General features: G+C 47.5%; 1 protein-coding gene across 14 annotated transcripts in view; it reads left to right on the top strand.

The window, feature by feature from the left end:
• Positions 1 to 11,561, top strand: part of RABGAP1 (RAB GTPase activating protein 1) — a 130,689-nt gene extending 119,128 nt beyond the window's left edge. For 9 of the 14 annotated variants that reach the window (XM_023760146.1, XM_023760145.1, XM_006096285.3 and 6 more), the window contains 7 exons: positions 2,965 to 3,057; positions 3,433 to 3,543; positions 5,386 to 5,490; positions 6,284 to 6,367; positions 6,789 to 6,860; positions 8,531 to 8,728; positions 9,976 to 10,415. In XM_023760146.1, the coding sequence (XP_023615914.1) occupies positions 2,965 to 3,057; positions 3,433 to 3,543; positions 5,386 to 5,490; positions 6,284 to 6,367; positions 6,789 to 6,860; positions 8,531 to 8,728; positions 9,976 to 10,098 (786 nt within the window). In that variant the 3' untranslated portion in view covers positions 10,099 to 10,415. Of the gene's footprint in view, positions 1 to 2,964; positions 3,058 to 3,432; positions 3,544 to 5,385; positions 5,491 to 6,283; positions 6,368 to 6,788; positions 6,861 to 8,530; positions 8,729 to 9,975 lie in introns of all 14 variants that reach the window. The other 5 variants (XM_023760148.1, XM_023760147.1, XM_023760154.1 and 2 more) reach the window with 1 other exon arrangement.
• Positions 11,562 to 13,294: the final 1,733 nt, after the last annotated feature.

Below are 13,294 nucleotides of genomic sequence, written 5' to 3'. Positions count from 1 at the left end.
AGCCCATGATAAGCAATGTTGCTTTTACTTATTTTTGTTTGTGATGGGGTTGGTGGGTAAGGGTTTAAGGAGGGAGGGAGTAAGAAGGAAACAGAACCAGTGAGGCTGAGCAGTGGGAAGGGAGCCTGAGCCGGTGAGAAAGTCTGGGCCACAAGCTCCGCGGAAGAGGGAGCTTTGCCTGTGTTCAGTCCTGGTACAGAAGCCCAGAGTCATTATGAGAGTTCTTTCTAACAGCATGTACTTTGTAGACTTAATTATAAAAGCACCTTATGCTCACTGCAGAACACTTGAAAAACATGGGAAATGCATAAAGAAATGCCCACATCCTATCACGAAAATCTAAGAATCCATGAGATAACCAAATGTAGAGGGTCCAGCATTTATCAGGTGCTCGTTAGACACGCACAGCTGTGCCAGTGTTGAGGGAGAACCAGCCCTTTAGTCTGAGAATGAGGCTTTTATATTTAGGGGTAATGAAATGTAGAAGACATTATCTTGTAATTAGCCTTTTAAAATGTATGTTTATAGGAAAAAATTGTTAATTCTTCCTTGCCCCCTGCATGAGAATGAAAGTTGGAGAATCCTGAAGATTTGTGAGAATGTTCTGTAGGATTTAATGTCGGTTCTTTTTTTTTTTTTTTAATGAAGCACTAAGGGGAGACTCGTAACCAGTCCCTCCTAGTTATTTACCACACTGACAGCAGAGAGTGCTGGGAGGCGGTTTTTGCCTCCCACACATCTCCTTTAGTTTCTGTTGCTCCACTATTGATCTGTTAGGATAGTTTATACACTTATTGATCATGCAAATCTTTTATTTAGGTGCTTTCTTTGTGAATGACATCTATATATATAAAAGCCTAAGTGACTGTTACGACCGGACGACTGGCCGGTAGCTATGATGTGCACTGACCATCAGGGGGCAGACGCTCAATGCAGGAGCTGCCCCCTGGTGGTCAGTGTGCTCCACAGCCAACCTCCTGCAGCCGGCCAACCTCCCTCAGTCCCTCCCCCCGGCTGGCCGAGGTCCCTTCCCCCCCCAGCTGGCTGGCCCAATCGGCCCTGATCACCAGCCAGGCCGAGCGACCCCACCTGTGCATGAATTCGTGCACCGGGCCTCTAATGTACAATAAAAGTTTACCCCGGCATTGGCCTTAAACCGCTGAAGATCTGAGTTTAAAGGTGTCACTCCCCCACTTGTAGCCTCACCCCCAAGTGTGTAATGGACATTTCTATAACTGCAGTGCTGTGTGCTTGGTGGCCTCCCCTTGGGCGGCAGCCAGACTCCAGGATCAGCTCTGGTTGAAGCAGACATCAACATCCCGAGGAGCACAGGGGCCTACAGAGTTGGTGGGAGGGGGAGCACCAGCAGCACGAGTGAGGTGGGACAGACAATTGGAGGCACTGCAGACTTGGGCCTGTCCCATCCCCTGTAGGTCTCAGTTTCTTCATCTATAAAATGAGAAAAGTTGGACTAGACAAGCTTGGAGTTTCCTCATTGCCTGGAACTGGCAGCTGAAATTTGTGAGGCAGCATGGTGCTCATTCTTGAAGCTTTGGGAAGGGATGAGCGTTAGCTTGTAATCATTCCTTAAGTTGCATATACCTGTTTTATCACTTTTCTATTTCTTATATTTCATAATTCTTTTTTTAAAATATATTTTATTGATTTTTTACAGAGAGGAAGGGAGAGAGATAGAGAGTTAGAAACATCGATCAGCTGCCTCCTGCACATCTCCCACTGGGGATGTGCCCGCAACCCAGGTACATGCCCTTGACCGGTATCGAACCTGGGACCTTTCAGTCCGCAAGCCGACGCTCTATCCATTGAGCCAAACCGGTTTCGGCAATAATTCTTAAAAATATAATTTTAAAAACACCAAAGAGAATGGGTTAGTGGTTTAGAGGAAGGAATAAAACAAAAGACTAAGGGTTGTGTCTTGAGGATGCCCTTGGTTATGGTCCAGATTGAAGAAAGAAAAGGGTTAACGAGTAAAAGGGGAAACAACCTGTTCGGGAGGAGAGCTCAGAGAGGAAGGGAGAGAGGATCTCCTCGAGGGGAGAGGAGTGGGGTGGTCATGGTCAAGCATGAAAGTCAAGAGATTTGAAGTCTAGTTGGGAAGAGAGAGAATGCACTGGATGGAGTGAAAAAGAAACCACTCTGTGATCTTCAAGAGGATATTTATAAAGAGTAGTTAGAGCAGGAGCTTGACTTAGAGAGATTACAGAGAGGCCCTGAAGCCGTGGAAGTGACGGGTATAGACCTGTGGTTGGCAGTGGTTGTTGGTAAGAAAAAGCTTGAGAGAAAGAGGACAGTAGTTTGATGGGGCAGGAGAGCAGCCAAGTAGAGTGGTCAGCAGAGCTGTGTGTTGAAGGACAGAGAATTGTGCCTGTTTGATAGCACAGGAGCTAGTAGAGAGGAAAGTTGACAGGTGGTAGGACAGTGAGATGGCTGTAGCTAGACCTCAGGTGGAGTCGAGCTGCCTGGGTTCAAATCCCAGATCTGCCAGCCCCTCACTGAGTGACCTTGGTCAAAGTACGTAACCTCCTTATACCTCAGTTAAGTTGTATATAAAATGAGGAGGAGGAGGATAAAGAATACTGTACGTGAGGGCAGGGATTTGAAGCCTCTTGTAGCCATGCTGGTGGGTGCTAGGTAAGATGGGGATGGGGATGGGGATGATGATAGGGACAGTGGGACCCAGGCTCAGATAGGAAGAGCTCTGTCGGTGGTCCTTCTAACGCTTAGTAAACACTGTGAGCCAGTTATCCCCAACAGAGCCCTGGACACAGTAGCCATTGAGTGAGAATTCTGGGTCCTGGACGGTGCCCCATTCTGATGATTTCCCTCCCAAACTAGGAAATAACATTTTCATAGTGACTGGGGACAGCCCTGTCCTTAGTGAAGTCCCTGAAGCGCCCACCGCTTTCTGATACTTTTTAACTCATGCTGTGGTTTATCCTACAGATTAGTCAGAAGAAGTTGAAAAAATATGAAAAGGAATATCACACCATGAGGGAACAGCAGGCCCAACAGGAAGACCCCATCGAGCGATTTGAGGTTCGCCTTTAATTTCATATCATTGTGCCTGTAACAGCCTTGTTGCGTTCCTTTTAAAATTCAGTGCTACTGTTTCTAGATTCAAGTTTCAGTTTGAGTTTGCAAATAAGAAAACAAAGTTTGTTTTGCTTCAAACCAGCGGCCTAGTTTGTTACAGTTCGGTGGCATTTTGGCACCGTTAACAAGACATAGTTACTTGACGAGGTCACTTATCAGTTAAGTTTTTCTGAAATTATTGATTGGTAGCCCATTAGGACCAGCTACATCTCCCACAGTTTCCATAGGACTCAAGGGAGTTTTGAAGGTTAGCCCTGAAAAACTGTCATTTTCATCTGACTTTTATGTGTCTGTAACTGGTTTCTTTTAATCTTTCAGCGGGAGAATAGGCGTTTACAAGAAGCGAACATGAGGTTGGAACAGGAAAATGATGACTTAGCCCACGAGCTGGTGACCAGCAAGATCGCGCTGCGCAAGGACCTGGATAACGTGAGTCTGACTCAGCTGCAGGGAGAGATTGTGTTCAACACTGACTTCTCCTCAATCACGTGAAATTACTGTGTGTGTTGTTCTGGTTAGTTACTCTCCTTTGAGGGTACAGCTCTTGCCAGCATTCCTTCCCCCTCTTCCTCCAGGGGTTAGTGATGAGCTCAGGAAGCTTCCTTAAGTCCTTGAACTTCTTCCCAAACGTCGTTTGATTGAGAGACTTCTGGCTCATTCTCATGCTGCCACAGTTGGCAGTAGCATTTAATCTCTATGATTTTCTTCACCTCCCCCTGAAACAAGAAGAGACTTTGTTTCTTGCATATTCTGTGCCTGTTGACTAAGCGCTGCCGGTTATATTGAAGCCCGGTGCCCAGGATGCTTGATTTCATCAGGAATTTCTGTTGGCAGATAGGCCGTCTTTCTTTGCTTCTCCCAATCTTGAGTTTGAGGTGATGGCTTTTCTGGCGGGCATTTGTCCATTCTCTCTACCACAGGCCTCCCTTAGAAGAAGTGTAGTCTCTCATTCAGGGTTTAGGTCAGAGGTTGCAAGCTTTTTCTGTAAAGGGATAGATAGTAAATATCTTAGGTTCTGTGGGCCATGTGGTCTCTGTCACGACTCTTCAGCTTTGCCACTGGTGCAGAACTAGCCACACATAGATAGTAAGTAAATGAATGAGCATGGCTGTTTGCTTATGATAAAACCTTATTTGTAAGAACCAGCGGATTTGGTGCATCGGCCAGAGTTTACCAGCACCTGACTTAGGTAGGTTTCCCTGTCAGGCTCCTAAGATTTCCTGCTCATAGGTTTCCTGATGTTCTAGAAAGAGGCTCAGGCTGCTGAGGGTTAACAGGGGACTTACATGATACAGTGTACCAGTAGTGTCTGTGACCCATGAGGCCCTTGCTCCACCGAATGTGTGTGAAAATGTTGTGCACTGCTGTATTCCTCACTGCCCGCTGTGGTGCCACAGTCGTTCATTCCTCGGTGTCCGGGGACTGTCCGTGTTGGGGACTCATATCATTTTCACTGGGACCCACAGGTCTGCCCTCCAGACCTTTGCGTGTCTTAGGAGAAACGGGTGGAGGATCGCCATTAATGGAATAAAAACAGGAAAGGGGTGGCTTCCTTTATCAGGTGACAAGGAGACCAAAATGTGGAACTTGTTTGATGAAGCAGAGGAAATACTGAGAGCTTAGAGGAAGAAAACCAGAATTTATTATAACTGTTAGTGATTATGACAGCTCCTGTTTACTGAGTGTTTACTATGTGCTAGACCAGTGATGGCGAACCTATGACACGCGTGTCAGAGGTGACACGTGAACTCATTTTTTTGGTTGATTTTTCTTTGTTAAATGGCATTTAAATATATAAAATAAATATCAAAAATATACATCTTTGTTTTACTATGGTTGCAAATATCAAAAAATTTCTATATGTGACACGGCACCAGAGTTAAGTTAGGGTTTTCCAAAATGCTGACACGCTGAGCTCAAAAGGTTCGCCATCACTGTGCTAGACACTGTGCTTAGTTAGTCCTTCCCACACTTCATCCCTCAGATGAAGAGCAAGGCTCAGACAGGCTTTCCGTGACTGGGCCAGTGGCACATGGTCAGGGAACGATGGGATGGAGCCTAGGCTACCCAGGCCAAAGGCTGTGCTCCTGACCAGTGCCTTTCCCGACCTCAGAGCCAGCGCTTGGGCACGAGCCTCGTCTCCGTGCAACCGTGGGCGTATCGTCTCTCCTGTCCCCATCACAGTTCCCCTTAAAATGGGATTGTGCTGGGTGATTCAGAACCCTTCAGCTCTCAGTTCTTGTCACTAACAGCATCTCTTAAATGTTTCAGGCTGAGGAAAAGGCAGATGCACTGAATAAGGAGCTGCTTATGACCAAACAGAAGTTGATTGATGCAGAAGAAGAGAAAAGACGGCTGGAAGAGGAGTCTGCTCAGGTAAGGGAGCTTCGCCCGCCCATAGCCCTCTGTGTCCTGCAGACGCTTCATGGTGGGAGTGTGGCTGGAGGCTTCCTGTTGGCACTGGAGAAGCTGGGACAGCTGGCTTCAGTTTCCGTGAGCCTTTTTAATGTACCGTGTAAAGCGTAATGATTCTTAATAATTAAAGCACAGTGAGGCAAGAGAAATCCCTGTGTGTCCACATCTGAGTGACAAACAATAGGGTTAGCATCTCTGCAGAAGGAAAGCAACACCCTAACATGTCTGGCTCTTCTACCTGTCCACTGACATGTCCTCCAAGAGCAAACTGGAAGGCTTGTCTGCAGCCAGCTCTGCAGTCCCTGGGGCACAGACCTGCAGCCATAGGAAGAGCTTAGGGTGCTGGGTGCCCTGGGGCCAGCCCCGTCCCCTTCCCCCCAGTTTTCCATAAAGGTAACTCCTGGTCTCAGGCTGCCTGAGGTTCGAGGTGACGGCACTTTACACAGACGGGAGGTCAGTTACTGAGGTGGCCGTGGGGCTCCATCAGCTCAGTCCCTGCTCTGTGTCCTCCTCAGGCCCACAGGCCAGGTTGCTCTCAGGCAGAAGCTTCAGCAAACCCCAGAGTGGGGTGGGGTGGGGTGTTTTGGGACATTTTGACTGTTCCCTCCCTCTTCTGGCATCAAGAAAACGGGTTAGTGATGCCAAGAAGGAAGGGGGAGGGAGGGAGGGAGAGCCCTTGCAGAGTCAGGTCTGGACTTTGTGGGAAGCCCTTTATATTTCCCTTAAAACACTTCTGCCTCTTCAATGTACGCAGCTAAAAGAAATGTGTCGGCGGGAACTCGACAAGGCAGAATCTGAGATTAAAAAAAACAGTTCTATCATCGGTGACTACAAGCAGGTGGGTCCACGCACCAGGGGATTGGGCTGTGCCCCCTCCTCACCCAAGAGCTTCCGGCTCTGACCAGTCACTTCACGCCCGGCCACGTTGCCTCGCTGGTCAACTGCAGAGTAAGGGAAAGAGTTGCGATCTCAGTGTGTGGGTAGAGCACCAGGCATAGTGAGTGCCCAGCATGCATGTGGGCACTTATAAGTGAAGCCACACTGTGTTCCTGGGAGCATTTCAGGTGCAGGTTGCACCTTCTGTGCATGTGTGTTTCATGGTGCAGAAACGGTGGCCGAGTGTGGTGCTGATAGGGGCCTGCGAGTCCCAGGCTGATGGATGCAGAGGATCTGCTGCTGAGCGTGGACCCCAGCCCAGAGTATGCAGCTGATGGTGTTACTCAAGAGATTTTCATTTGATATTATGTCTGTTCCTTTAGATTTGTTCTCAGTTGAGTGAAAGATTGGAGAAGCAGCAGACAGCTAATAAAGTGGAAATTGAGAAAATTCGGGTAAGTCTTCCTTTATCAAAGAAATTTTATAGCACCTAGCTCAGTTTATGGCTGTAACCAGCACTGCAGATTTTGAGTAAGGGCGGTACTTTGATTTCAGAAGTGAGAGAAGCTGACAAATACCACAGCCTGACTCAGTAATTGACAGCCGATCCTGTGCTTGTGTCCTCTGGAGGGGAATACAGATGACACCCAAGGAGCTCTGGCTTTAGATTTCAAAATCCAAGGTCCTTGTCCTTATAAATGTGTACAACATCTCCTCCGGGGAGTTTGTAAGCAAAACAGGCGGCTTTAGATTCCGGGTGCTGCCGCGTGGGCAGTGCATGCTGCGCAGCACTGGGGCCTGGAGGCCAGGACTGCGGTGTGACCTGTCCCTCCCACCTGCGTGGACACTTCCTTCTGCTGTCACAATGATCCACGTGCCACAACGACGACTTGACGTTTTAAAGTGTAGTTGTTGCCAATTTGGGAGCTTTTGTAACGATGCTTCTTTAAGCTGTACCTGTATAAGAATACTTACCAAATTTTACTAAGATGAGTCATTTACTGAAAGATGCTTTCCTCACATACTTACGCTTGAGTGGAAGGAAAATAGAGAGTTCTGTGCTCATGACCATGTTTGCTTAGAACATTCTACCTGGAGCAAGATGATGCCCAGCCCCCACAAGAAGTGTTTAACCAGCAGTAGCTATTTTGTAAATATAATTTGTTGTCTGATTCCAGAACTAATAAAACTCATTGCAGAAAATTTGGAAGAGTATATAAGAAAAAAATCTCTTACAATCTTTTTTTTAAATACATTTTTATTGATTTCAGAGAGAAAGGGAGAGGGGGAGAGAGAGAGAGAAACATCAGTGATGAAAGAGAATCATTGATCAGCTGCCTCCTGCATGCCTCATACTGGGGATTGAGCCCGCAACCCAGGCATGTGCCTCAACTGGGAATTGAACCATCACCTCCTGGTTCATTGGTCGATGCTCAGGCACTGAGCCACGCCTGCTGGTCACCCCCTACACTCTTGTTATCCACAGATAACATCACCATCGTGCACACTTGGTTATATATGCTTTCAGTCTTTGTTCTGTTTAACATACACAATTTCATTCATTCTAAGATATGCATTCACACTCACATCTCTGAAATTGGGGCAGGTTTTGGTTTAGTTGGCAGAATGTTTTCTTAGAAGAACATAAGATGATGTTTCTTATAGTCAGTGGCATCTTATTTTGATGAACTCTGGTATATATTTTAACCATACTATAGATACATTTTTTGTGTACCATTTTACCATGTTATGAAAAATTCCTCAGAAACTTAGAGGCTGCATACTTCCTATATAAATACAGCCCAGTGTATTGAATTTCTCCCAGGTGTTGGGTAGCTTATCTCTCATTCTGCAGTGAAAATCCTTGTACATAAATCGTATCTAGTCACTGCTGCTTCATTTTTTAGCCAAGGTTCTTAGATATGATTACTGACTGGATCACATCAGACTGTTTTCACTGCTTTCGGTGCATAGCGCCAGGTGGTTTTCCCATAGGCCGTCTACCTGGTCACAGAAGCTGTGGTGCCCACTGAGAAGCCACCTCTTGGCTCCAGGAGGGTGATGCTCACACCTTCTAAACGACCAGTTCTCTTCTTGTCTCTTTACATCTGACATTCAATTTTAGCAAAAAGTAGATGACTGTGAGCGCTGCCGAGAGCTTTTCAACAAAGAAGGGCGCATAAAGGGCGTCAGCGCAGCTAAGGAAGCTTTAGATGAGGACACAGATGAGGAGAAGGAGACACTCAAGAACCAGCTGCGAGAGATGGAACTGGAGCTGGCCCAGACCAAGCTGCAACTGGTGGAGGCTGAGTGTAAGATACAGGTAACAGCGGCCTTCCCCCCCTCCCCCCCCCCCGGGACCAAAGCGCTGCCTCTTCTCTTGCTGCCATGAGACTCGGACCGGCCAGAGGGGTCCTGGTGTGGGAAACGCCAGTATGACCTTTAGGGGTTGGGGCCCTTTTCTCTTGTCAACTTTAACTATGATGCTCACGGGAAGAAGCCCGTTACGTGTTATTTACCAGTGGATGTTGACATGGCCTGTCCTAAGCATTGACCTTTTTCATAATGATAATTATCAAGCTTGGGAGCTTCTTGGTGGAGCAGAGAATACGTGCTTTCAAGTCACAGCTGTACTATCAGTCTTCGACCTTGAGTTAGTAACCTCTCTACATTCCAGTCTCCTCCTCTGCAAGTGGAGATGATGAGTGAGGACGAGATAATGCATAGAAAGGGTTTACACAGTGTGTGCGGGCTTCATAAATGCCGGCTCTTATGTCCCAGCTCCCATCACCTAGCTAGCTTGGTGACTTTGGACATGTTACCTAATTTATCTGAGCCTCCATTCCTGGTGAAGGGATTGGGGCTGATCTTGGTCCTCTTTATACTGTCTGGCTAGTTCTGTCAGCACCAGTGCTGAGCACAAGGAACCAAGCTTAGGCTGGGCCTCCCGCATCTCATACATTCACTGGGTACCTGCTCTTCGCCAGGCCCTGTTCTCGATGCTGGGGCGGCAAAGCTAAGACATGGCTCATAGGACTGCCCAGGACAGGCAAGCAGTGTCTGAGCTGTGATCAAAGAATTGGACAGGTTGCAGCTACAGAAGAGAAAGAAGATTAGGCATTCCTGGGGGAGGGAGCAGCACAGGGAGGTGTGGGCTTGCCCAGCAAGGAGCCCCAGGAGGTAGGGGTGGATGTGGGTGCTGATCTGAAACAGCCTGCGTGTTGGCCCAGACCGACGTCTCAAGTGCCTTGCTCAGGAGTGTAGACTTTAAGGTTCTTTCTGCAAGTCCATGATGCAGCCTTACCCGGGCATGAGCTCTGTGTGCCTGATGTGCAGCGGTGGACAAGGGAGGGAGGTGTTTGTTTAGGAGGCAGTGTTAATAAACTAGGCAAGAAACAAGGAGGGCTTAACAGCTTTAGGCATTCCAGCTCTTTCCATGTCAGTTTGAGACGGGGGAATTTCCAGAGGCCTCAAAAGTAAATAGACTGAATTCCTGTCCTGGCTCAGCTCTTGGGGAGGCAGCGTCTTTGGCACTGGAGCCAGCATCCTCATGCAGTCTTCCTCTTGCAGGACTTGGAGCACCATTTGGGCCTTGCCCTAAATGAGGTACAAGCAGCCAAGAAGACATGGTTTAACCGAACACTGAGCTCCATAAAGACAGCAACTGGCGTTCAAGGGAAAGAGACTTGCTGAGAGCAGCTGCGGCCTCCAGACACCGTCAGAAAACACAACACCTTTTGTTGCCTTCTTTGGCCAGATGTGTGATTCTGTGACATGTCCCAGGACCAGATGTACCTAAGTCAGATTCCTAGAAGCATATTGGTAGGTCATTGGCCCAGAGCTCCTGAAGCAGGCGCCTCTGGGGTAAGGCTCTCCTAACTACTGACACTAACAGGCCTGCCAGCCCAGCGGCTGCTCTGGACGCTCTAGGAAATCACTCCCAGGCTCACCCAGCTGAGCTGACATGATCAGAGTTGGGGGAACCCTTTCAGGCTGTTGGTTTTTTTTCTAAATCTTTAATTTTTTTTTAATACACGTTATATATACTGTGGCTGGGTGGGGTGGGGCAGAGGATCAGGAACTCCAGTAATTCTTACCTGCGTCAGTGCCAGCAGAGGGTCCTCTGGGTAATGGAGAAGCACTTTGTTTTAAAGAGGAGGGTTTCATGGGTGCAGTGAAGCAGTCTAGTTTTGTTAAACTATATGATGCACAGGTTTTGGTTTGGCATTTTTCACGTTTCAGATCAATTCTATGCAACTCTCATGGTTCCTGTTGTTTTTTAGTGTTAGCTGCCAAAATGACTTCACAGGGCTGGGGTGGGTGACCATGAGACTGGATTAATCATAATGTGGACAAATCTTATTTTGCTCAATGTGTCATGTGTGTATATGTATATATATATAAAAATATCTTTTCCCAATGCCCCCAAATGACAGTGTTTAAATCCCAGACTAGGACTGATCTGCACAACTTAATTATGTGGTTATGTGGGCACTTAATTTCACTCAAGGTCTGTTGGGTTCTGCTCTCCTCCCTGCCGTTCTGAGAGTTGTGACAAGCTCCCTCACTTCGAGATTCCAGGTGTTTTGCACAACAGATTGTGTGAGGAGGACACTGAGCTGTGTGTGTGTCTGTGTAAATGTACATGTGGGACGCCCAGGCCCCATCCTGCTGGCCCGTGTCCTCCCCTGGAGTGTGGCTGGGTGCAAACCTCGCTGTTTAAATGGGCTGCAAGTTCTCACTTCAAAACTATGGAATGGAGGTTTTAGCACCTTTTTTTAAACAAACAAACACAGACTTAACTTCTATAGTGATGTGCCGGCAGGCTGTCTTGCAGATGGTTCGTCGTCGTCTCTGCGTGGTTGGAGGAAGCTGGTTACAAGAGGCGCTGGTTTGTATGTAGACACTTGGGTTGTTTTGTATCTTTTCCCATTGGCTGTACTGACGCTTGCTGAGGTCATCTGTGTTAACGTGGAGGTAACAAGTGGCAAGCCCTCCTCCCACCTTCCCCCCACCACTTTGTGTCTTTCTTGTTCAGTTACCAAAACAGCTGTAAGCCCGTCTAAATCTAGGTGCGTGGACATTGTGTTAGGGTAGTCTTAGTGTGTTAACTTTATGAAATGAAATATAAACCAGTAAAATTGTATTACTATTTCTTCCATTGGTTTTATTTTAACAGCATATTCATTAAATATTTTGGTACAAACAGCATTGCTTTGTAAAAACCAGTTTTATCACGTGCAGCATCTCCCCAACCCCCACTATCAGAGAAGTCAAATACGGTGTGTGAGCCGCAGCCACCTCCATTCAGACCCTTTGTAAGCAGCTGAGGTGCCAGGCCCATGGGGTGAGAAGACACAGGCTCCGTCTTCATCGTGAGCATTGCCCCTCTGAGAAATAGGCGAGGCACTATTTGTGTGTTTGAGGTTTAGGGAAATCATAAGCGTGTAATTAAGCCTTAAAAGACAAAAGCATCTCACCCAGCTGAGATGGAAGAGTGAATTCCCGCCCAGAATGTGATTGTGCTGGAGAAACAGCTGAAGAGCAGAAAGGTAGGCAGATTACCTGGGGTCCAGGTCTGCTCTGCTGGAACTCAGAAGTGGTGGCATGGACAGCCAGCTTGAAAAAGTTGCTTTCTGTTCACTGGGAGCCACCCCACACCAGGGGATGAGGCTCCCATACCCTGCCGTCCTTACCACCCCACCCCTTCTCTGCAGCAGGAAGAAGAACAGTGCTCCCCTCTCTGCGTCGCCTGCCTGCCCTCCAGGACTTCAGCTACTACACCCAGGCTTTGGAGGAAGTGGGTTGAGATGCAGGCCACAAAGAAGGGAAGGTGGTGAGTGAGCCCCCCTGAAGCTGGGCAAGGGCCATGGCAGGGCCTCCAGAGCAGAGTGGTTTCTTTCCCTTTGCCTCTCACAGGCTGGCGGGTGTATTTCTGACATCCACACTCCTGGCCACCCTGGGCAAGAATCCAGGACAGCCTTTTCTAGGCTTTTCCACTCCCAAGGGTCTCAGTGACCAGGAATTAGGGATTCAGTAGCAATCCTCACCTCTGCAGCTATGCCCTGGCCCAGACAAAGGAGTCCAAACACCAGTCCGCCTCGGCACAGAGGCCTAACGTGCCTCAGAAGGAGTCCTCTTCCCGGAGGTCCCCTAGTTACGTGAGAACCAGGATAAGAGTAATTGCACCTGCACCTGTATACTAAGTGCTGTAGCAGGTATATGGGATCCTGTAAGAAGAACAGGGAGGGTATATGCATTGGCAAGGAGAGTTTCCTGCACTGACAGCGAGGGGAAGTGCTGGACTCTGGAGCAGGAAGACAGTGTTGAGCACTGTGGTCTGATGAAGGCAGCATGATGGGAGGTGAGGCTGGGCCAGCAGGTAGGTCCAGGCCAAGGTGTTAGAAGGATAATTACTGGAGAGTTCTAAGCCAACTTCCTTTAACAATTTTAGACAGGGGTGGGAACGTCTTTCTGCCAAGGGCCATTTGAATATTTATAACATCATTTGAGGGCCATAGAAAATTACAACTTAAAAATTGGCCCGCTATATTTGGTCAGACATTTGATTAATCCCTAATGCAGTGATGGCGAACCTTTTGAGCTCGGCGTGTCAGCATTTTGAAAAACCCTAACTTAACTCTGGTGCTGTGTCACATATAGAAATTTTTTGATATTTGCAACCATAGTAAAACAAAGATTTATATTTTTGATATTTATTTTATATATTTCAATGCCATTTAACAAAGAAAAATCAACCAAAAAAATGAGTTCGCTTGTCACCTCTGACACGCGTGTCATAGGTTCGCCATCACTGGTCTAGGAAATCAGCTGTTTCCCTGGATAAAACTTGGTGAGAAAAAGGGGAGGAAACACCAGGAAGATAAAT

The sequence above is a fragment of the Myotis lucifugus genome, unplaced genomic scaffold, assembly GCF_000147115.1.
Source record: "Myotis lucifugus unplaced genomic scaffold, Myoluc2.0 scaffold_173, whole genome shotgun sequence".
Lineage (NCBI taxonomy): Eukaryota > Metazoa > Chordata > Mammalia > Chiroptera > Vespertilionidae > Myotis > Myotis lucifugus.
The sequence above is the reverse complement of the archived record's forward strand: the minus strand, read 5'-3'. Positions and strand labels throughout refer to the sequence as shown.